The sequence below is a fragment of the Homalodisca vitripennis genome, chromosome 1 (assembly GCF_021130785.1).
Source record: "Homalodisca vitripennis isolate AUS2020 chromosome 1, UT_GWSS_2.1, whole genome shotgun sequence".
NCBI lineage: Eukaryota > Metazoa > Arthropoda > Insecta > Hemiptera > Cicadellidae > Homalodisca > Homalodisca vitripennis.
Window position 1 is genome coordinate 137,765,148 of NC_060207.1, and position 25,311 is coordinate 137,790,458.

The window sequence follows — 25,311 nt, forward strand, 5'->3', positions numbered from 1 at the left end:
ATTCTAGTAAGATGTAGAATCTTATCAAAATACGTTGTTGTGTATACTGCATTTTGGAGGAAATGAGATGTTTTACAACTCTAAATATACTTTTCCTTAATAAATTACAGTTGTGGTCTAATTGATCTATTAAATAAGCCCACACACAAGCCTCCACATGAACATGTTTCAAAATCTACAATTCACAATTTCCTTGAGAAGATTTAAATTTATTAGTTATAAACTAAAATCATTGGATGACTTTAAGTCTACTGATAATTAATAAGACATGATTTTGCAGTTGATATTCTAAAAGAAAAATAATTATAACCCAGTTTTATAATCCTTAATGTTTTCACCAATAAAGTTCATATTTAGGGAAATAGAAAATCTTACGTCTTAATGGACCATCAGCATGACACTCAAAAAGTAAACGTTTATTGTGATCTATCTAGAAATTTTATTAGATTCGTTTCCCGGAACCAGAATAATAAAGTTTTATTTTACAAACTAATATTTAATTTAATGGTTTTTATGTGTTTAACATTTAAACATACGTACATACATAAAAAAACATCAACTGTTACCTTGTATCTGAAATTCATTTTTTTATATTAGAAATTCATCCAAGTTATAGAAGGAGTGTTTCAAAATCCACACCAAAGAATGATGTTTGGTGTGGATATTTATATATGAGTATTTCTACAGAATTGTAGATCTTCAACAATATTACTGTATGGCTATTCAAGCTTTCACTGAAACAGTGGAAACTAATTGCATCATTATTTTAGTTCATGTGCTATATAAATGAACTTCATTGTTAAAATTGAAATATTTTGGATTTAATAATTGGATATATAAATTATATATGTAAAGATTATTACTGATATTTTGATTTACCAACAAAAAAGTTTAGCTTTTATTTGGGAAATTAAAATGTCCACCTCCCACACAAAATATTAAACCATATTGAAGTAATTTTTTAAACTGTTTAGAAATAGGTAAGGCAGTCCTCACCTATGTTTTAAGAGCAGCATTCCAATTTAACAGGTTATCTAACTGATTTCCCAAAAATGTTCCATTGTTGACATTATTATCATGAGAGGCCGAATTAGGTTTCAAACTAGAGATTATATTTTTTGCATTTTCTTCATCTAAAAGAAATCCATTAGATCCAAACCAAAAAAAAGCACATTGTAAAGATTCTTAAGACCGTTCTGAAAGTTTACGAACATTATTTGTAATGTTAACCACTTCATTGTCTTGACGTAATATTGAGATAGTACAGGACGAAACAGAAATAGAACGATAGCTCACTGGTTGATCTTTTCGACCTTTTTATACATATGGTAGGTTCTGGAACAGCACAGCAACTTTTGATATTTCATGGCAGGCAAAGTTCTGGGCTCCTCTTACTATAGGCCCAGAGTAGGACAGGTCTTTCCACTGTGGGCAAATGCGATGTCTCCCACACTAATCAAGTCTGGTGTGTTTAAATTTATTTTATTAACACATAATTAAAATTAACTGGTAATAATGTTGTAATTAAAATGTGTCATACACTTCCTACTTTAAAGACACACTGGACTATATATTTCCAAAACAAACAAATAGGCAAGTTTTTATTGTAACTGTTTCATAATCGAAAACCAAAAACACTGTAATAGCAGTTAAAATGTTAATAAACTATAACAAAAGGTCAAAATTATTAATGCTTATTCAGGCATAGTCTGCTTAAAAACCACAAATTCAATAATAAAATTAAGAGTTCAGATAAGAAAAGCATCTCTAACGGAAATCATATTTAGAATTATATTTAGCTCTTCTATGCTATATCTACCCTGAAAATCCATTAGCAAAACTAATTTAACATCACAGTGAGTAAAAACAAACAATAAAATCAAAAGTGTAAATCTCAATTTGTTAAATAGTTAAACAAATTATTTGTATCAAACCTTGGAACAATATTTAATTGTATTGGTTTGTGTAACAATATTTGTGTCTGCATCTAAATTCTTCCAATTTAGCTTTGTCTTTAAGAAACATAATATTCAGATTCTTTACACAGAAAACATAAGTTATTAGTAATTATTTACAAAAAATCTAAAGGGTTTGTTTTCAAATAATATACACTGGAAAGTGTTTGATCGTTATTTATTACTTTACGTCTATATTATATATACACATATTTTATATTACAATGATGCAGTTAATTTGATGCAAAGAGGTAAAAGAAAGCTTAGAGACTTATCGCTGCTGTTGGTTGTTCACGCGAGGCAAGCAGGGAGGCTGGAGGTTGCGTTGAGATTCTAGAATTCTAACAACATTGCTGTTTATGGAGGTAAACATTTGTTGATTGCTTTCTACAATCTTTTCTAATGATTTACTAATTTTAACTAGAGAATCACCTAGCCTGTCGACAGATGACGTTAGCCTTTCAACAGACTCTCGTAAATGCTTAATTCTGTTGGGGTCAGACTGGGTGTCATACCTGTAAGAGACAAAAACTTTAGATTAAAATACTAAAAAAGGGTAAAAAATACAATTTCTTCCATATCTAAAACCACACGACATATTTACATGACATGTAACCTACAGGTCAATCTAAACCCTATTTGTTCTAAAAAAATTATTCATAGAAACTGCTTTCATAGTTAGAGCTTCTCCAAGGTTAGAAGATTGATGTTTGACATATTGGCACCTTGACATGTCTGGTTACTAGATAAGGCTGTTCGTACTTACCCACTACTGGGTGTGTGAGTGGCGTCGGTGACTACAATACTGTCAACAGTGGCACTGGGAGAGCAAGACACCTCTACAACACTAACAGGTATCGAGGCAGTGCTACCACCACCACAACTAAGGTTATCTTCCACTGCTGCCACTTCTGTAACAGTGCATAAGTTGTCTTATCTCATCTTCCTAGATAACAACTGATGATATATGATAATAGGTCTTTGGCCACTTGCACAATGCTATAGTGTAATTGACTGAGTATTAGGTAAGATAAGGGGAAATATTACACACATAGTGCTAATAATTAATTAAAGTCAATGGAAAAATTATACACCTCTAAACAAGTAAATAGTAACTTGTTCCATGCCGGTCAAGTTTATTGCTCGACAGCAATACATCATATGTAAATGACTAATTGGTTTTGAAAGTACTCATAAAATGTATATTTTTGGTAATATTTAGTACAATTAAATAAAGTAAGAAACCATTTTCAATTTCATATACCCACTACTTATTTGTACAGATGTTAAAAAATTTTAAAAATTAAGACCAAACAAACCAATAAATAAATAAACAGATAAATATCAATAAACTTAAATCTAAAATAGAAATTATATTCACATTTATAATTCCAATGAGATAGCCTATATGCTGATTTTAATGTTATGCGTCCCAGTGTTTATATAACATGTGTTGTATACCAAATATCCTAAAGAGTTTATTTCCAAAAAATCTAGTGGTGAACAACCAAGCTATCATGATATGAGTGTTTTCACAGGATGAATCTGTATCATCTAATTTTTAGTTCAAAATCGCTTGACAAAATTCATATCTTCAGTTACTAAAATAAGAAATGAGGAGACAATTAGTTTTATTTTTACTGAATTTTCTATAACTAAAAAATAGAGTTATCAATTTTATATTTACACACAAAAAACTGTTTTTTTTTAATGTTGGTGCATGGTTGTTAACTTACACATAAAATAAAAATATTCACTTCACAATAATAAAAGTTAGGAGTACGCCCTGTCACGTTTCCCATAACAGGCTTCCCTGTGGTTTAATGTAATATTCAAGTCTATAGCTCATTTCATTATTGACAGCTAATCATACAGCAAAGAAATTTTTACATCTCCCGGCAAATTCCAAGGAGGTGCAGAAAGACAACTTCAACATTACTGGAGACTGATGACACCACCTTTACTACTAAATATCTTGTTACAACAATCGACCAAGACCTCATCAGGACACCACATATGTTTGTAAAAAGCTAAGCTCCAGACTGTATGTGTTACAATGAGTAAAAAACATAGGCAACTCCTTGACAACTAGGATTGCTTACTTTTCCTTGTTTAAAGCCTAAATCCGCTATGGAATGGCAGCTTGAAGAGGGATAATCTCTTCTGACAACCTACAACACATTCTTTTGAAGGAAAAAAGGCCAAAAGAATATTCTGTAATCTTTAACCATGAGAAATCTGCAGAGATACTTTCAAGTACTTCAAAACCCTAACAGTTATAAGCCTTTACTTCCTAGAAACGGTAACACATATCCATATCAATGCTCCAGGCATAGCTGACAAAGGTGAACAATTTCATCACTACAATACCAGATTTTCCACTGACTACTGCTTTCCTGTGCACCGACTCTGCAGCAATGAAAATAAGGTAAGTTACATCGATGCCAAAATGTGGAACCGTTTGCAAGACAAACTGAAAAAAGTGGATCAACAATTCACACACCACTTAAAAAGACCTGGCTCCACAATTGACACTTCTACAGCATCGAAGAATTCATGAACTGGAGAACTCAACCGGACTCTTGAAAATTTACTCAGGATTGTACTTACTGCTCAACTTAATATAGTTCACAGGAGGCCTCACTTTTGGACCACTGCCCCATTAGGTTCGACATAGAGGCGGGAGTTGAGGTGAACTTGACCCACAGGGTTCCAAAATCCACCATCTGGAGGGAATACAGAGTGTTGCTAGCACCCTATCAGAAAAATGAATTTGAACTAGAAAGGTCAGCTCAACTGGTAGAGCAAACCATCATAAAGGCCTATGAGAAAACCTGCTCCCGTAGACAAAACAGGTTAAAGAAAAATGTGCCTTGGTGGAATAGAAGGTTAAAAACACTCAAAAACAAAACTTCTCAAATGGGCAAAAAGGACAGATGACTTGATCCCTTACTAATATTATCTAAATGAATACAAAAAGAAATTACTAAAAATAAAAGAAGAACCTGGAGGAACTTTTGCAAAAACATTAACAGCCTACTACCAGAGGCTGCCAGGCTTCATAAAACTTTCAAATTGATCACTCTAACCCTTTAGGGTTCTTAGTAAAGGCCAGCATGCATACATTGACGGTAAGTCAACTACCACCACTCTTCACAGCTTGGTGGAAGCGGTGGAGGACACCTTCAAAGAAAAGGGAGTCCTGCATATCAATCCATGGAGGCAGCTCTGGAACAGTTTAAAGTTCTCCCAGATGCTACTTGTATTAAGTGGATAGTAGCCCTCCTCAAAAGTAGACAAGTCACAGCAAAAGATCAGGGATGAATCGGCTACTATCATAACCCAGTAAGGCTACCCTCAGGGAGGGGTTCTGTATCCCCTACTGTGGGCAATGGTGTTCAATGACATCCTAACTAATGCATAAAAGAGGGGAATAAGAGTACAATGCTACGCTGATGACCTGGGCTTATGGTCAAAGGGAAAAATAAAGGCACACTGGAACGCCTCTCTCAAGAAGAAGTCTACATTTTATGAGCAACTAGTGTCATGGGGAAAGTCTACGGATTAACCCATCAAAAACAAGTATGATAACATTTACCAGGAAAAGAAAGTTCCAGCTCATACAACCTGTTCTGGAAGGTATCAGGATAAAACACTGTCGCAGTCAAGTATCTGGGCGTAGAAAACGACAAGGCCCTTGGGGCCTGTAAAAGACTCTGGACTGAAATGGGGACTGAAACTCAATATGATTTATTAGATCTATGAAGCCATAATAAAACCATGGTCACATATTGTTTTAGTGTGGTGGCTGAAATTAGAACAAAAAACAGCTGCCAAGAGGTAACAGAGACTTCAAAGGTTACAGATTCCAATGTATCAGAAAGAATGGTTAAGATATTCTGTAACCCTTTCAAAACCATACAGAGTCTATTAATAAATAGAGCAAAAAGGAGGCATACTCTACTAAAGGAATCCAGACGTTCTATACAGATAGTTCATGCCTTGGCTCTAGGAGAGGATTTGATATTTACGGACCAGGAGTTCACCTACCTGTGCCCCTTGGAAAACACGCCATGGTCTTCCAAGCAGAATTATTGGCAATAGAATCATGCGCCAGAAGAGTCATACAAATGAGGCCAAAAGAAACAGAATATTTAATCCTCTCCGATAGCTAGACCACTAAAGGCACTTAACGCCTGCTCGTTTGACTCAAAAGAAGTTTGAGAACACAAGAATTTTCGAGTGGAACTGGCAAGGAAGAACCGAGTTACACTCAATTGGGTGGCGGGCCATGAGGGCATTCATGGAAATAAAAAAGCAGATATTCTTGCCAAAATAGGTACAGATTCCCTTATGATAGGGCCTGAGCCAGGCTCTAGAGTAGCCTTCTCCTACAGCAAAGCTCTTGCAAAAGATTGAGAAAAGAGATCCAATAACTGGAGTAGGTCCTCCGGATTAGGACAATTAAAGATGTTTATCTCTCATGCTAAAGGGTGGGCATCTCTCCTAGAATAAGGAAGATATAAGATTGATAGTAGGGGTGCTAACAACATGGCCCTCTTAGAAAACATCTTGTGAAGGTGGGTCTTAGTCAGACTGATGGAAAAAACTCTGTGGAAAAACAGAAGAATCAGCGGAACACATATTCTAAACTATCCTGCCATATATAAAAATTGGAAATATTCCTAGGGCTTATCTTCCTGGAGCTATCTTCTCAGCTCCAAGGATATCAGAGAACAGGAGCCCTTAAATGTAAGTAGCTACTGTAAATGTCTCAGATTTTGAGGGCACAAACATAAGGTAGGTGCAAAGGTCTTTTTAGGACTATGTGCGGAGACTACCGTCTCTTTTCCTTAGAAGAAAAAAGGACATAATTTCACTTTCAATACGACAAAATGTAAATTAACTTACTGTTGTTCTTAATTTCCTCGCCTGTCGCAGGTCTGTGGATATCAGCTGGTTCAGAAATACCTCTCCTCAAAACAGCTGTAACAAACAAACAAAATATTTAGAAATCTTTTAATAAAAAAACCATATTTAATTTAATAATATTATTCCTTAAAATTAATTGCATTAACCCTTTGAATGTATATGTATGAATCTGTATAAAAAAATTAGGTTGGGATTTTGAAGAAATAACATGCAAAAAGACTACTAAATACTACTAAAGAATTAATATCAACATACTTAACACACTGATTACACCAGATGCACTAGTAAATAGGTTAAGTATGGCTAGTGAAGATCACTCAGTATAGACACTGAAATATACCACCTACATCTATTTTAATGCTATTTAGGTCATCTTAATTATCAAAGAATATTTGAAAGACTTTATTTTAAAATAGTTTCTATAAATTTTGATCAAAACTACACTTAGGGAAAAGTTTATGATTTTAGCAAAACTGAACTGAACTGTATATAAGAAAGATAAAGGTGAATAGCACAAATATTTCAGTATGTTAACCCTTTTAGTGCCAAACAAAATTTTTGAAATTTGTACCAGGAATGCCAGGCGTACACGTGCATGTTTCTACCAAGATTGCCAGTCACGTTTAGCCAAAATGTACCGTAATTCTATAAACAATTGTAACTACACTATTTTTTAAGATAAATTCATGGGTTTTTTTTTTGTTTTTAACTTAAATAGTTGTATTTTGTATCCTGCACTTTATTTGACAAAAAATTGTGTACATTGCTTTAAAAAAATGTAATTATTAGTATTTAATTTTTTTTATTTTTTTACTTTTTTGAGTTTAACTTGTGATACACAACAGTAAAATGAACATTGGAAAAACATTGATTACATCACTGAATTCCTACTTTTATTCTATTGAAATTTACAAACTTTCAAACTGATAAATTAAAAATTGTGAAAGAAAGAACATCCAAAAGTGTGCTAACCTGGAAAAACACTCCGTTTTGCCTAATCTGTTAAATGTCTTCTTGTTTTCTTGAAGGTCTTAACACAAGAGTCAAAATATTTCACAGATCAATAGGCTAGTAACTCTCTTGAAATAAATAAATATTGTTCTCTAGGGATCACTTAAAATAACAAGTAACTATTTACATAAAAATGTACAAAATAGAAAATTTGAAGAGAACATTCAGCAGAAGTGTAGAGGGTAACACTTGGTGTGCACTCCTCTCTTACATTTAACACGCATATAGGATGATTTTTTTCGTTTTCCTCCTCATTTAGTGCTTGCTACGCTACACACACAACAGTTTTTTTTTCCTTTTTTTCTCCAATTTTTTCAAAAAATTTTCTGACGTCAGCATTACCACCACCACCACCACGGATGCTTGCCATAGGTCTAGGACTGGTGGCACTTTCCTGCAACTGAAGCCACTGATCACCTATCTCGTCAACAATGGATACCAGAAATTCTAGATGTGATATAGACTTTGTAGTGTTTTGCTTGTATAATATAATAGGCATTCAAAAACATTCTGGATAAGAGATTGAAGGTAATTTTTTTCCAAACTTTTCCTATCGTCCAGGTATTGGTATAGCATTTGGTCTGATCCATCAACCCCACCCATATTAGCATTGTAATTACGTATCATTTTTGGTTTGTTAGATATGACAGTAAAATTTCCTCTGCGTTTTACTTTACGCTCTGAAGCAGCGACATCATTTGTAGACAACAGCAAAACCTGCTTTTTTGTGCCTGCTTTTGTCTGTAGCCAAGAATAATCATTTCACTTTTCCTCATGTATTTTGTTTCTCCAACTTTAAATTTTTGTATCATTTGAGCAGGGATACCTTTACGGTTGTGCCTTAGAGTGCCAGTTATAAAGGATTCCTTAGAACATAGATGTGTTGCCAATGTCAGGGAGGTGAAAAAATTGTCCACAAACATGTGGTATCCCTTATTGTATAAATTAGACATACTCATTAGTTTACGAGAATTGACCTTTTAGAAATTGCTCTTGAGGAATTGAATCCCGATGTTGTAGCTCTTAGTGAGCACAGTTTGAACGAAAATGAAATTTCTCTGCTTAATGTATGTAATTACTCAGTAAGTTCTTTTTTTTGCCGTTCTAAAACTACACGAGGAGGGGTTATGGTGTTAACTAAAAATGGGATCAAAAGTAAAAATATAAGTAAATTTTCAATTGACAAATTAATAACTGAAAAGGAATTTGAATGTTATGTTTCAGAAATTACCATTGCAAATGTTGTTGTTGTAATTGTTTGCCTATACAGATCTCCAAATAATAGTCTAATCAATAACTTTTTTGAAAAACTGGACCAACTGCTGAATGTTCTCTGCAATAACTTTGGTAACATTATTATCGCTGGGGACATCAATATAAATATTTTAAATAATAATCTGACTTTAAAAAGTTTTAGAAATATATTAACTGAACATGGAGTGTATTATGCAGTTAATTTTCCTACTAGATTTAGTAAAGAAACTGCAACATCAATTGACAACTTTATAACCAATATTGATAAAAAATATATAAAAGTGGAGGGGTTTATCACAGCAGTATCTGATCATGACGGGCAATTGATGGAAGTTGGTAATTTTTATGATACAGATAGCAATAAACATAATAAATATAGAGAATTAACAAGAAAATTTAGCGAAAGTAATATTAAAACTTTCTTAAAACTTTTAGGATCAGAAAGTTGGATAGATGTTTATATGTCTGGTGTCAATGACAAGTTTCATACTTTCCATTCTATTTTTTTGCATTATTTTAACATTTGTTTCCCTAAAGTATCTAGTCTAAGACCTAATTGCATATCCAAAAACAATTGGGTGACAGAAGAGATTAAAAACGAAAGAACAGATTTAATTGAGCAAGAAAAGATATATAGGAAGAACAAACAAAATAATAACTTAAAGCAGCTAAAAATTAAAAAAACGTGATCTTAAACTAAAAATTATTCAAGCTAAAAAAAGATTTTTTGATAAAAAAATAAAATGTTTCCAGTAACGTTAACAAAACAACCTGGAAGTTAATTAACATGCAAACTGGTAAAAATAAGAATTTAAAAGAAAACATTATGTTGCTTAATAAAGAAAAACTGTTGTTGGATCCAGGTAGAGTTTGCAATGTTTTTAATAACTTCTTCATCAATGTTGTGGATCAGCAGATATCCCATGGTGATGAAGATGTGCCTAAATCCTCAAATTATTGTAATAGAGATTGGAATCCAAATTTAAAAGTATTTCGATTCAGTCAAGTTACACAACAGCAAGTTAAAAAAATTGTCAGTTCATTTAATAATAAATATTCTACTGGTTTTGATGAAGTACCAATTGTAATAATAAAAAAAGCAATAAGGCATTTATTAAGACCGTTAACACACACTATAAACTCTTCTCTAATATCTGGTAAATTCCCAGATGAACTGAAAACGGCTAAAGTAATTCCTATTTACAAAAAAGGAGATCCTCAGGTGCCGGAGAGCTACAGGCCAGTATCATTATTATCGACGTTTTCTAAAATATTTGAGAAAGTTGTTAATGAACAACTGTTAAACTATCTGTCGGAAAATGATTTTCTTGATAATCAACAACATGGTTTTCGTCCAGGCAGGTCAACAATTACTGCATCAGTAGAATTTGTGCAAAATTTAATAGAGGAATTAGATAAAGGTAATAGACCTTTAGGAATTTTTATGGATTTGACAAGAGCGTTTGACAGCGTAATTCATGACGAACTTATAAATGTTCTGGAAGATTTAGGCTTAAAAAATAAAGAAATAAATTGGTTTCACTCTTACATCAGTAACCGTAATCAATACGTTGAATTATCATACTTAATAAATAAAGACAAAATTAATTTTGTATCCGAAAAAAAACTCATAAAGTATGGCGTAACACAAGGTTCAATTTTGGGTCCCTTACTATTTATTTGCTATATAACAGGACTTTCTACAGTAGCAGAGGAAAACAATATGTGTTTATACGCTGATGATGCAAACGTAATTGTCAAAGGAAATGATCCCAAGGTAATTGAAACATCATCTCTTAATTGTTTGAATAAAATTAACTCTTTTTTAACTAAAAAAAATTTGTTACTTAACCCCAGGCAAAACACATTTTATACCCTTTAAAACACACCAATCGAAGTTTAATTTTCAATATGACATTAAGATAAATAACCAAAATATAATGGAGGTAGAGGAAACTTGTTTCCTAGGTCTAATAATAGATCAAAATTTAAGCTGGAATCAACATGTACAAACCGTAATAAAAAAAGCATCATCTGGCCTGTACGCCCTTAGGCAAATGGCAAACCTTTGTAACCAGGATACTTTAAAACAAATTTATTTTTCTTTAATACATTCCCATATAAGCTACGGGATCAGTGTATGTATATGGAGCTACTTCAAATAAAAACCTTGAAAAAATTCTTATACTACAAAAAAAATCAATACGGTTAATTCTAAATTTACCATGGCAAGCAACCGTTAAACATTTATTTGCACAATTAAGAATTTTAACTGTTTACAGTCAATACATATACGATACAATAACTTACACAAAATTTAAAAATATACCTAACTATACCACTCATAGATATAATACTAGGAGTGGTATAATTTTTGAAAATCATAAATTAGAGCTGTTTAAAAAGAAAACTGAATACGCTGGTACACGATTTATTCAATACATTCCTATTGACATAAAAAAAATTGAAGGAATCAATCCGTTTAGAAATAAATTAAAAAATTATCTCATATCACGATCATTTTATTCTTTTGAAGAATTTTTTGAGGGCTTGGGCCATTAAATATAAATAAAAATTGAGTTAATTTTAGTTGTTTAAATTAACAATATTTATGTTAAGTTAACATAAGATTTTAGATAGGTTAACCTGTATCTGTGATGATATTAGTCTATCTGTATTTGTGACACTATTATGACTGTATTTATAATATTACAGCTTTGAATAAAGATCTATGACTATGACTATGACTATGACTATCCACTACTGTAAAGCCTAAACCTTTTTCTTTTACCGTTGTCTTCTCATTACCTTTGGCTCCTTTGTATACAAAAAAACTTACACAATAATGAGTGGTAGCATCAACCAACATCCAACTTCACACCCCAACGGTGATGCTTTTTAGGCATGTACTGGAGAAGCTGTGAATGTGTTTTGGTTGCAATCATGCTTTCGTCAATAGATAAATTTTTATCTGGTGTAAAATGTAATTTGGAAATCCAGTTCATGTGATCAATCAGTGGTTCGAACCTAGCACAAGGATCGTAGTTTGGTTGGCCTGACTTAGGTAAATTTGTAGTATCCACCAAGTGAAAAAATTTCAGTATTGCCTGAAAACGGTTCCTCGTCATCATTCTAGGGAACCAAGGAATCAATTGACTTTTAAGAGTAGACCAAAAGGAAGCGATAGTGTTTTGTCTTTTGATAGCCATATTTATCAACACCAGAAGGAAAGCTTGCATTTCGTTTACAGTCACAGGTCTCCAAGATTTTAGCCTACTGTGTTCTTTCAATCTATCGCGATTTTTATCAATAAAGTTCCTGGCGTACTTGTTTGTAAACCGAACCATTATTTCAATCAAAGGAATGGTAAAGAAAATTTTGAAATAAGCACTTGGAGGAGAGTTCATTGGAGGACAGTGCTTGACTCCTGGCTGTTCCTGAAGTGTATGGAATGGTTAGGCCTGTGTTCAATATCATTGGTTTCATTCACTTCCACCCAGTCAGGTTCATTCTCAGAGTCTTCTGCAGAGCTACTACTGCTATCCCTATCGTTAAGCCTAGATCTTTGAGGTATCATCACTCTATGGCCTTGTTGGTTAGGCCTAGCCCTATGACGACGTGATCGTTCACTATCAGATGAATCACTGTTAGATTCATCTGAATTTGTATCAATTACCAAGTTTAGTCGATTCAGTCCTAAACCTTGATTACCTGAGGAAGTTGTCGGTCCAACGGGATCGTAGGTCGGGTCATTATCTGTATCGTCAACAACTGAACTTGAACTCGACACTTTTTCATTTTCTGAAATTTCACTCACGAAACCGTCTGAAAGATATTCATTTTCTACTAATCTAGCGATAGTATTATCACTAACAGGTGAATGAGAACGTTTCATTTTGATAGAAAGAAGTCATTAGTACATCTCACTTCACTCAAAACACTCACGAACAACTAAAGTACAACTGTAAACAACAACGACAATGCTGTCTAATGTTGACAGCTGAGAAACGAAATGCACAGAATAGCCAACTTTAAAATCAAAATATGGCTACCTAGTATGACTTATAAACTGGGTAATGTAATTATCAGAAAGATTGTTGTATTGCGATTCTACAACATTACAAGTATGTTTATTTTGACTAATTAAAGTAATTTTTATTTTTTTTTACAAAACGTCTGAAAATACGGACGCCGGCAATCTTCGCCTAAACTGCCAACGTCCGAAAAAATTCGTTTATTGTATGTGTGTTTCATTTTATCCACAACAATGCAGTCAGTAACTTCAAATATAATTCAATACCTTTTTAGCAGTAATAGTGGCCTTTATACTAAAACAATTTAATTTTAACCCTCACAGATATATAATATTTTTATTTGATTTTTTTACACAAGGTATCTTTGATTTATTTGCGATATAGCACAGGAATTATCAATTGTAAATAGCCTCTTACATCACATTTTATTTATGTTTTTAACACACAATACAATATTTATTTAAATACATACTTTTGTCATGTTTACAGATTTGATGAGTTTAAATTATATTAAAACTTCTTTAAATCTCATAACCCCATTCAGAGTTGTAAAGGTTTCACACAAAAGCAATTTCAATGGTTAACATATTGATAATGCTGAAATCCGAGAACATTTTTTACTAAAAACTAATATAACGTTTACACTTAACATAGCCATAGCATTTTGATACTCTGTTTAAAAATAAATATAGATTAGTAGTAGTACACGATTTTTAAGTATTAATAATTTTGCAAATGAACTCAAATTATTCAAAAGAAATAAAACACTCACATTAAACACCAACAGAAAATATAGCAAGGCATTCGGAATTCATGAAAACAAACTACATCAGTGGCACCAGCTGCTCACAGTGTTGTAACATTTTCATTTAATAATGCAACTTCACAATGGGAAAAACTTATTCTTTGCCATTTTTGAAATATCAAGGTTAAAATAGCTTTGGCAAAGCTTGATAACTAGACTGACAAGTTAGAACAATACCTCCATACTATACTATGATGCAAATGTTATCAGAGCCAGCAAGATTCAAGAGGAAGTGAAACCAACTAAAAAATTTGTTATCACATTCATAACTGTTAAAACATTAAAATTACCATTGGAGTCACACATGAGCCCTATAGACAAGTTCAAGAAGATTTTTGTATGAAGTCATAACTAATCGTATGAATCCATTAAAAGTCTTGGTAGTATCAACTAATCACAAAATCTTCCTAATGTTTGGTACTGAGGTCAATATGGAGGAAATATAGAGTATATTTTATTCTTCGGTCATACTTCTTGACTAAAACATTTCTCAAACTGACCGTGGAAATTCACAAAAAACCATGATACAGTTACTGAAAATTTTTATCATGATGAAATCTCTGATACTATAGAAAGGATTTACATGTAACTCTTGGATGCTTACTACGAAACGGTTTTGAAAATGTTGTAGCCTAACCATGGTAAACCATTATACTTTTAATGACAACTATTAACACGTACAGAACTGTTAAAACGTTAAAATTACCATCAGGGTCCCACAAAAATCCTATAGATACCCTTAAGCCTTTTTTTATACTGTCAACCATTCATGAGAAATTGTGAAAATCATGACATCATTCATGTGAACTCAAAACTCTTCAATATTGGATAAGGTTTGAAATATAAGTTGAAAATTGAATAGGTATGTTAACAATGATGAATGTAAGATCCTCAATAATATCAATACTTAGGCCTAATCCCACACTGCAGTATAGTGCCAGATTTCAAGAATACCAACATTGTAACTATTCCCAGAATTATATAGGCTAGTATTTTTTTATAATTTTATTCTTTGCCTGATAAAGTTCCTGTTTATAAGTTACAGTTTTACCAAACCAAACCTAAAACAGAGTAAATGGCACACAGTTCTCAGCCTAAGACTATGGGAAGAACAATTTCAATATTCATACTCAATAGTATAACACGTTGAGAGCTGTTAACCTATCTATTGTTGATGAAAATGGATATTTAAATTACCCATTCGTAGGGTTAACTCAACAACATTTAAGTGATCTATTTCAATTCTATCAGTGTAAATTAGATGTATATCAATCAGGCAACCGCAGAGCTACATGGTTTTCCATCCACACAGCTACAACTTACTTTTGTATGGAGGAATAACACCATTCTCATGAAGAATCTCTAGCAATCTCTCATCAATTTGTGGCTTAATCAATGGACATTTGCTTTCTTCTGAAAGAGATTGTTTCAAATATCGCAGCACTGCAAACAGAAAAGCATCCAAATTCGACATTCAAACTAGACATATATAGACTATAAAATTCTGAATGAAAATTAGTTACTATGTACCTACCGTATAAATTTTCTATAAAACATTAATTTAAATATCAGTAAGATATAATGTTATCAATCGTTTTGGAAAAATGTTCATGTAACAGTTTTCCCGATCTTCAACTCCTTATGAAATTAAAAAGATACAAAATGGTGGCTAGCGGCTTAACAACACATTTCCTGACCAATCTTTATAGGAAATTTTCTGTTCGCAATCATGATTAGTATCAGCCACAGCACCCTATATATATATATATATATATATATATATATATATATATATATATATATATATATATATATATATATCTGTATATATATATATATATATATATATATATCAATTCAATTTATATGAACAGCAATAGTCTAATGACTATTTCAAAAGACAAATTAATAAACCAAAAGTACATGCTCCGTCAGGACTCAAACACGGATCTCTCACTTGCCGAGAATGCTGACAAATCACAGAGCTCTTACTTCATATCTATATATATAAAAATGAAACTGTTCGTGTGTGTAAACAGCATCACTCACAAACGGCTGGACGGATTCGCCTAATTTTTTTTTAATTTGTTCGTCTTGATCTGTAGAAGGTTATAGGATACTTTTTATCCCTTTCCCGATTCAGGATTCCGCCCCACTGGTTACAGAAATACCCGTAAGAAATCCATTGCAGCAAACATATGTTATTAAGTGAAAGAGTCTTTTCAAATTTTTAATCAGCTGTTCTTTGTAAACATATATAATGCGACAAAAAATATATTTATATATAAATTTCTTTACACTTATAGTTTTAAAGCATAGAGTAAGCTTAAGAGAAACGACAAATTTTGTTTAAACTGTTTCTGCAATCATAATATATAAAAATGAATGTTTGTGTGTTTGTCCTTTATAGACTCAGAAACTATTGGACCGATCACTATGAAAATTTGTATTTTTCTATGTAGAAGGTTTATACGCAATGCCCATTGATGTAACTAACCACCAGGCTGTACTGCAAGATATAAAAGTTATCAAAGCGCCTGCACATTATAAACTGCAATTACAACACAGTAGTTACGTATATTAAAATATCCAAACACTATTTGAAGGCAAAGAAAATATACGGGCAAAGCTTAAGAGACGCGTGCGAAGCCGCGGGAAACAGCTAGTATAGTATAAATACAAATAGAATTCTTACTTTTACTTTTTATAGGTAACCATATAGGCAGTGAGAAAAATGGTGAATAAACAAATAGAGTATAATACTAAGAATGTTTCTCACGAGACTTACTTTTTGAACAATAAGTTACCAACAGATGTGATTATTTCACTTTGATGGATTGGTTTTTGACCATGTTTTAAAGCTTAAACATTATAATTTAACCTGCAATATTATCTCTCTAAGTAAGCTACACAGCAAAAGGTTCACCAATATTTTCCAGTGTATTGTTTAATGGGTTGTGGGATGGTGAAAGAATGCCATGTACCATGTATGGTGGTTCGTAAGCAAGTTTATCATCTTGCTTTCTAGGACCAGAAGACATAAAACTGTTTAAATAGTTCAAAACTGGATGACAATGCAATTGTATATCATTTAAAAGTATATATCCATGTGAGTGTTTATATATAACTAGAGTTGCACATTTAAAACAGAGTGAATTTCCAGTACCATTACTTTCTGAATATGCCTCATAATATCTATAAGTTTAAATCTATTTGGAAATTTTACTCAAATGTACAATATTATTTTTATGAATAATGGAATGAGCCTCCTGAGCTGATTGACAAAATAATATGTTTAACACTGTTTTAGGAGATAGATAACTCAATATTAATTTCTAACAACTATTCTACCATAACAAGATTTATTCACAGAACAAAATGTGCTTACTTTTCCGTTTGGCACTTGACTTCATATCTGAGACTTTCCGTCGCACTTCTGTGTACGTTCTTTTAGTCGGGGAAATCACATTGACGTGTTCAGCTATTTCCAACCAAGCTTTCCTCTTCTGCTCCATGTTCTGTTGTGGACTAGAATTGTTTTCCAAAATATTTTTTCTTCTTATGTATTCTTCCATTATTATATGAATTTCCCTGTTGGTATAATTGACTGCTCTTTTTGATACTTTGTTGCTTGTCATGTTGATAGCCCACGTCGCAACCCCCTGTAACAAAGCACACATTATATTAATACTTTCAATGCCTCAATATGAATATTAAATTTAATCCAATTAATTTCTTAACTGCTGTTAGATAACATACAGATTACAATAGGCTTTGTCACATAAGTCAATTAAATGATAGCACAAGCACATAAATAAAATAATAAACATTTAACTTCAGTATAAATTTGATGTTGTAAGGTAAATTGTTTTTCAATCTAAATATAAATATAAAAATTAACAAATATAGCAATTAACAAATAACAAAATATAATATATTTTATAATATTTATATATTACACCTAAAATATATGTCTTCTGATGAGAGGTTGTAGAATTCGTGTAAACTATAAAAAGTATTTTTAAAACCATTCATTAAGAAATAATTTAAAACTATTTTCAGACAATTATTTAAGATTTAGAGGTAATTTGTTAAAAAGCTTTAAGCCAATATATAAATATATAATTTCAATAAACATTGAATCGCAAAAAGTACTTGCTCCGCCGGGACTCGAACCCGGATCTCTCACTTGCCAGGTGAATGTGCTACCATTACACCACAGAGCCCTCACTTTTTACGATTCAATTATTTTTTATTTGGCCGTATCTGTCACATATGCGTTTAAATAACCAAACTAACATATGATCGGAAGACCAAATACCTGTCAAATGACTTTTATTTATGTTAAATTTGTATAAATGGCAATAGTCAATACACAATACACAATACACAATTACTTGGGAGGTCATTAATAAAAACAATAAAAAGAAATGGTCCATATACAGCTCTGGGAACCCTAATATAGTTTTTGCAGATTTGATTGTTGTTAATCAATTTTAACCCTTTTTCTTTCATCAAGTATGGCTTCAATATATTTAGCTCATTTTGCACAATACCATAAAAATTCAAGTTTTGTGATGAGAATATTGTGAGACACAATGTCAAATTCTTTACTTAGACCTGACAATGTTGCATGAGTGTAGGTTTTTCATCAAATTTCTGAAGTGTATAGAACACTATATTTTCTACAGCATTGAAGACAGAAAGACCTTTCTTAAAACCATACAGACTTGATGGCAGAAATTCATTTATTTCAAAATAATTATCACTTGTTGCTTAATTATAGCTTTTCCAACTTTTTATATAACTTAGACTAGTGATATTGGTTAGTAATTAGTTTGAGAGTTAATATTTTCTTTCTTAAAAACAGATATTGTAATGGTAACTTTCAGACACTTATGTTGGATACCCTCAAGAAACATCTAGTTTATCAAATAGGCCAAAGGACATTGGCCTTTATATAGGCTGCCAGTATCTCACAATAGTGCCAATTGCACCTTCTTACTTTCCCCCCCATTCATGGAAGACTGGATATAAATTTGTTATCTTGCATCAGGTGACTTAAAAGCCATTTGGGTATTCTTATACTTAAACAGACTCAAAAATTACTTATAAACATAAAAACATCTTATATTTTATATCTGATCTTAAGTAGCGGGATTCCAGGACCATGTTAATAGTTTCAGTTAAAAAATGTTCAAAACTCATCCTGTGACAAACCAATTAAAAAAATATATTGTGGTTTTTTCATAAAAATATGATACTAAAGAATAAGAATTGAATTATTTTATTGGCTTTGCAGAAATTTATTTAATCCATATATAAATATTGTTTATAACTCTATACTCTTTACATCTAGAAAATTTTGGGGGTATAAATCATGCAGCTCTTCTTGATAATGCTGCTGTGCTCCCTTAGCTTGAAGTTACCTCAGCCACCAACATAATGATATGGTTTCAAAAGTAACTTTTCTCTTAACAGTTTATTCGATTATGATGCACCAGTTATCACCAAACGAATTACTGAAGCTCCTACATCCTGTATTTAAATGATTTTATTAAAAATCTTCAGAAACAAAGAGATTCTGCTTTCTTTGTAGCTAAGCGGTCTAAGTCCGATCTGGATTGGGCTGTCTTCAAATGGCTTAGAAATCGCATTTAGCAGCAAATTAGAAATGCCAAGGTTAGATTTTATCATTGAACTCTGTCAAAGCGTCAATCTACCTATGGAATAGGATCATAGACTTAAATAGCATAAATTGTCACTTTGTCAATATTCCTGTTGATGTATCTGGAGCTCGTGCCTGTATGCTCGCGAGCTTGTGGCTGCTCCTTATTGCGGCACCAGCCACCCATTTTCTTTCACTCCTGTGAATGAGGGTGATGTGCTGTCTGCTGTTTTCAAGGTGACCAGCAATGCAGTGGGGGTTGACAAAATTTCTTTGTGCTTTCTAAAGGATACCTTGCCAGTCATATTACCAGTATTAGTTGCTATCTTTAATCAGTCCCTACATTCTTCTCCATTTCCTGATGTATGGAAATATACCGTAGTCTAGCCTTTGAAAAATAAAATATATAGTCCCCAGACACTGTCTGATATCCGGCCAATCAGTATTCTTCCCTGCCTATCAAAATGTCTTGAGAGAATGCTCTATCTGCAGTTCACATATTACCTTAAAAGCAATAATATCCTAACTCAATTTCAGTGAGGATTTTGCTCAATCATTGAATGCTTGATCAATTGAATATATTTAAGTTATAATTTATTTTGTTTCATATTAATGTTCTTTATATATAGCTCATAAATCTTTTTTATTGCTAGAAAAACGACGTCTTAGCAGTTCTTACACAGATAATTTTAAAACTAGATTAAAAATGTAACTTTAATATAGTTGCAACAAAAATGTAAAAATATATTAATAGTAGGTTATAAATAATTGTTAAAATATAAATAAAGCCTAATACTGTCAAACATATATAAAACCAGTAGGCTACATCTCAAAAGCAAGTATTAAACATGAAATATTTTGGGTGAAAATGACAAAAGTAGTCACAGAATTTACCTGAAACTTAGTTTAATTAGAATCTTTTTTGTTTCGTTATTACCGGTATTTATCTGTTAGGTACGCATACATATTGCATGTAAATTTTGTTATTTTTACTGATGACTACATAAATCACACTGCGAAGATACAATGCCTTAATTCTTAGCTTCATTCAGCAAAGTTGTTTTGGATACTACAATTATTATGAATCATTACTATTAATTGGTCAGTAATGTATATTAATTAATTTTTAGTTACCAAATCACTAACTTGAGAATTTGCATATCAATGTTATTGCAATAATATCCAAATATTGTTTTGTATTTTCATTCAAAATGTATCTAACATAAGCATTTTCAATTTACCTAGTGTAATAGTCTAACTGGCTACAAATTTGACACAGTGTTGTGTGTAGTTTAAAGTAACTGAATATATTTAAATTTTAATGTATTTCTTTTATATTAATGACTAACATATGATTGGAAGACTAAATACCTGTCAAATGACTTTTATTTAATTTAAATTTGTATAAGTGGCAATAGCCGTATTTAATTTCAATAAACATTGAATCGCAAAAAGTACTTGCTCCACCGGGACTCGAACCCGGATCTCTCACTTGCCGGGTGAATGTGCTACCATTACACCACAGAGCCCCCACTCTTGAACGATTCAATTATTTTGTATTTGGCCGTATCTGTCACATATGCGTTTAAATAACCAAACTAACATATGATTGGAACACCAAATACCTGTCAAATGACCTTTATTTACATTACATTTGTATAAGTGGCAATAGCCTTATTTAATTGCAATAAACATTGAATCGCAAAAAGTACTATTTAAATTAAATTTGTATAAGTGGCAATAGCCTTATTTAATATATATATATATATATACACACAACACTGTGTCAAATTTGTAGCCAGTTAGACTATTACACTAGGTAAATTGAAAATGCTTATGTTAGATACATTTTGAATGAAAATACAAAACAATATTTGGATATTATTGCAATAACATTGATATGCAAATTCTCAAGTTAGTGATTTGGTAACTAAAAATTAATTAATATACATTACTGACCAATTAATAGTAATGATTCATAATAATTGTAGTATCCAAAACAACTTTGCTGAATGAAGCTAAGAATTAAGGCATTGTATCTTCGCAGTGTGATTTATGTAGTCATCAGTAAAAATAACAAAATTTACATGCAATATGTATGCGTACCTAACAGATAAATACCGGTAATAACGAAACAAAAAAGATTCTAATTAAACTAAGTTTCAGGTAAATTCTGTGACTACTTTTGTCATTTTCACCCAAAATATTTCATGTTTAATACTTGCTTTTGAGATGTAGCCTACTGGTTTTATATATATATGTTTGACAGTATTAGGCTTTATTTATATTTTAACAATTATTTATAACCTACTATTAATATATTTTTACATTTTTGTTGCAACTATATTAAAGTTACATTTTTAATCTAGTTTTAAAATTATCTGTGTAAGAACTGCTAAGACGTCGTTTTCTAGCAATAAAAAGATTTGGTTTTCCTTCTTAGAGTAAAAGATTTGGTTGTCCTTCTTAGACTAGTGGATATAGTCACGGCTCTCTGACCGAGAGATCACAGGTTTTAATCCTAGGGAGGTACAATCATGGTATGTCCGGAATAATAGCCATGTAATCTAGCAAAGCCAAGAGCTAAGGCTAAAAAGAAATAAAAAAAAAGCTTGATTCTATATTATTAATTATACAGCTTAAACTTAATTCATTGTGGGCTAATGGCATTCATACTACCCTTCAGGGGATATTTTTCTCCTATGAAAGTGGGGGTTAATATTGCTAACTTAAAAGAATTTTATATCTTCGTTTTATTATTCGCAATTACATAATAAATCAAGCCTTAAAATGTGATAAAGAAGTTTACACAAGACCGTATTTTTAGTAGCACTAAGCATATTTAGTAATTTAAAGCCTATTTCAGAGATTATCTTTCTCATATAAAAGAGTGGCCTGGTAACACATTTTTGTCATTGCTTTAATTTTTCACAAAATTATATTAACTAGCTGGACTAATAAATAACGATTATTTTATTTAAGCCAAAATTTCATACACTTATTTATTATTTACTAGCACTTACCCCTGTTTTGCCCAATATTCTTCTGCATTATATTGAATTTAACATTCTATGTATTTGATTGAATAATTCCTACGATTTCAGTAAAATTGAAACTATTTTAAATCAACGTGAAGAAACATCAAAGTTGAAATTCTCAGCTTTTTTAATCAATATGTAAATATTATGTATTGATGATTAATACTTATTTATATAAAAAGCCGGGTCTGCTTATCGTACTCTACTCAAAGCATTTATTATTCAACGATTTTATGTAGTTCAAAAATTGCATTTAATTTAATATCTGGTTTACTGCTTGGTGATTCCACTTGTAGTTACATATAGCTTCACATGCAATTTCATAGGCTTTGCATGTGTATGAGCACTTCTGGTTTGAGTGAATTATATTTCTGATGCCAATATTGGGTTTGTCTTGTTGCCAAGATCAAGAAAATCTGTACAAAAATGTATATTTATGGCCATTATAACTTATTCAGGTCTTAGTATTTTTTTTTCTTCCATTGTTGATTTTGCCTTGTATAACGATCAAGAAAAACATAGATAGATACACAGATCTGAAAAGCCTAAATCTGTCCAAAAGACAATTAATATGGGTTTTTTATTTAACCCTAGAAAGCTAACGTGTTGTATATCTTACGACTTGAGTTCTGAAGTTTTCATGGAACACCCCCTTGCGCTGGGCAAGTAGACTCGTCCAGCCACCTGCGTTTGTAAATATGTCCAGGGGGGGAGCTTGCCGCTAGTCACTTTTCAGCCGTCAAAGTGGGTGTATTAGACAGTGGTTCATAAGAAATACGATACATTAGCTTCTACGCTTGGATTTTCGGAACTTTATAAAAACAGTTGTGCGTCTTTTTTCTCCTTTTCTTGTGTTTAATTGTTGCTAAAGTAGTGATTCTCTATACGTGAAATGGAACGAAGTAAATTGACTGAGACTGAACAAATTTTAAAGTATTTGAATGATGATGAATGTTTGACTACAAGTGACGATTCGGAAAGTGAGAAAGATGAAGTTGATGAAGTGGAATTCCAAATTGACAGCGATGACACAGATGCTGATCCATCCTTTTACCCTGCAAAGAAAACTTTACAAGATGACTTCAGTTCAGATGAAGAACTACCTCCACCTCCCCCCCACGAGGAAAAAGAAAACTGCACCGGCCTGTTATAGGGGCAATGATTTAATTGTTAAAACTGTAAATGTTTAAAAGTTCCACAAGTAACAAAAGAGGAAGAAAATTTCTCAATGTAGAGAATTTTTAGTGCATCCTATCATAGACCTACAATAATGTAATTTCAACTAAAACTTCGCTAAAACATTTATCAAAGTTTTACAGTCAATAATGTTACTATATTGTATCATGGAAACTAAGAAAAACTCTACGAATCTAACTACCGCACTTTTACGAACATGCTCAGACTTACCATACCTGAGGACCTACCGCACTACCCAAGAGCCTAACACTCTAGCCGAAGCCCAACGTAAAACCTAAGAACCAACAGCCATAGTTGAGAGCCTACACACATAACTAGCCCTGTGAAACAGCCTACTGCCTTACCCGAAGGCTAACCACCCTATCCAAGGATCTACCTCCCAACTCAAGAGTTCATTCTGACACTCCAACCAATAAAGATGTCTTTTTTTCAGGAAAGTTTTTATTAGTTTTATAGTTCTTTACTTAATTTTATTTCATTAATACTTCTAGCCTATCTCATTTACTTTTTAAGCGCTCTTCAGTTGAAAAATCCACAATAGATGCAAGAAGCCTAGGTCTTGTAAATTAGTCATGTTCAAAGTATTTTGAATTTTATTTGAATATTAACAAATATTAGAAAAGAGAATGGTTTTAATAAATAAGATCACAACTTTCAAATAAAATATAAATTGTTTTCAAAGACAAATATAAGTTTATATTAGTACTGAGTAGCGAATTTACATTTTAAAAATATTATTAACTTACTGGCAAATAGGTAGGACTAGGTCTAACACATTTTAAATACCACTTCAGGAAGTATCTTTTCCATGAAACACTATTGTTAGTTGAATTATAAAAATCGGTAAAGAAGTATAATAAACATTTCACTGCAATGTTATCAGTTCCAAAGAAATAATAATAATAATGAAATTTAAACAAATTCTAAGTAAAATTTAATTTAGATTTTAGACGATATAGGTTATGTTCTACTGTCTGTCTGGATTCAAGCTTTTTATTGGTTGATTCTTAATACCAATCTTCCATTGGCTCTTACGAGCTCCTTTCATTCATATAGTTTTCAGTCCTTGCCATGGAAATCCTTTGTTTGTAACGTACTAGCCTCTCACTTTCATAATATATTTAATGAGAGTAATCTTTTTGTGTGTGTTTTAATCCTGTAAATTTCAAAATAATTTTAAATTTCAAAAACTAAGTATTAAAAAAATTCTATTCAGAATACATAATATACATTTTAATATTTTTATGTATTATTTTAGTTACTAAAGGTGATTTAATTTCCAATGTTAAAAATTAACAACATGGATTTAAATAAAATTAATGCAGACTGATTTATGTATAAATATATTAAGGCTTGCATAATGTTTGAGTATTAAACACTTCACGATAAGATATTGCTTTCAATTTTTTTATTACTT

At 31.8% G+C, this 25,311-nt stretch overlaps 1 protein-coding gene and 1 non-coding gene across 3 annotated transcripts; both read right to left on the reverse strand.

Moving 5' to 3' along the window:
- Positions 1–2,116: 2,116 nt before the first annotated feature.
- On the reverse strand, positions 2,117–24,888 carry LOC124371913. Of its 2 annotated transcripts, XM_046830284.1 has the most exons (6): positions 24,641–24,886; positions 17,380–17,653; positions 15,315–15,434; positions 6,867–6,941; positions 2,722–2,866; positions 2,117–2,470 (listed from the first exon to the last, which is right to left on the reverse strand). In XM_046830284.1, the coding sequence occupies exons 2-6, from the start codon at positions 17,627–17,629 to the stop codon at positions 2,227–2,229; spliced, it is 834 nt and encodes a 277-aa protein (XP_046686240.1). In that variant the 5' UTR covers positions 17,630–17,653; positions 24,641–24,886; the 3' UTR covers positions 2,117–2,226. The 2 variants fall into 2 exon arrangements, with proteins under 2 accessions (XP_046686240.1, XP_046686247.1); XM_046830291.1 differs by lacking the exon at positions 15,315–15,434 and having other exon boundaries at positions 24,641–24,888.
- Positions 18,147–18,217, reverse strand: Trnaa-ggc. Its single transcript has one exon. It is a non-coding gene; the product is annotated as a tRNA-Ala (tRNA).
- Positions 24,889–25,311: the final 423 nt, after the last annotated feature.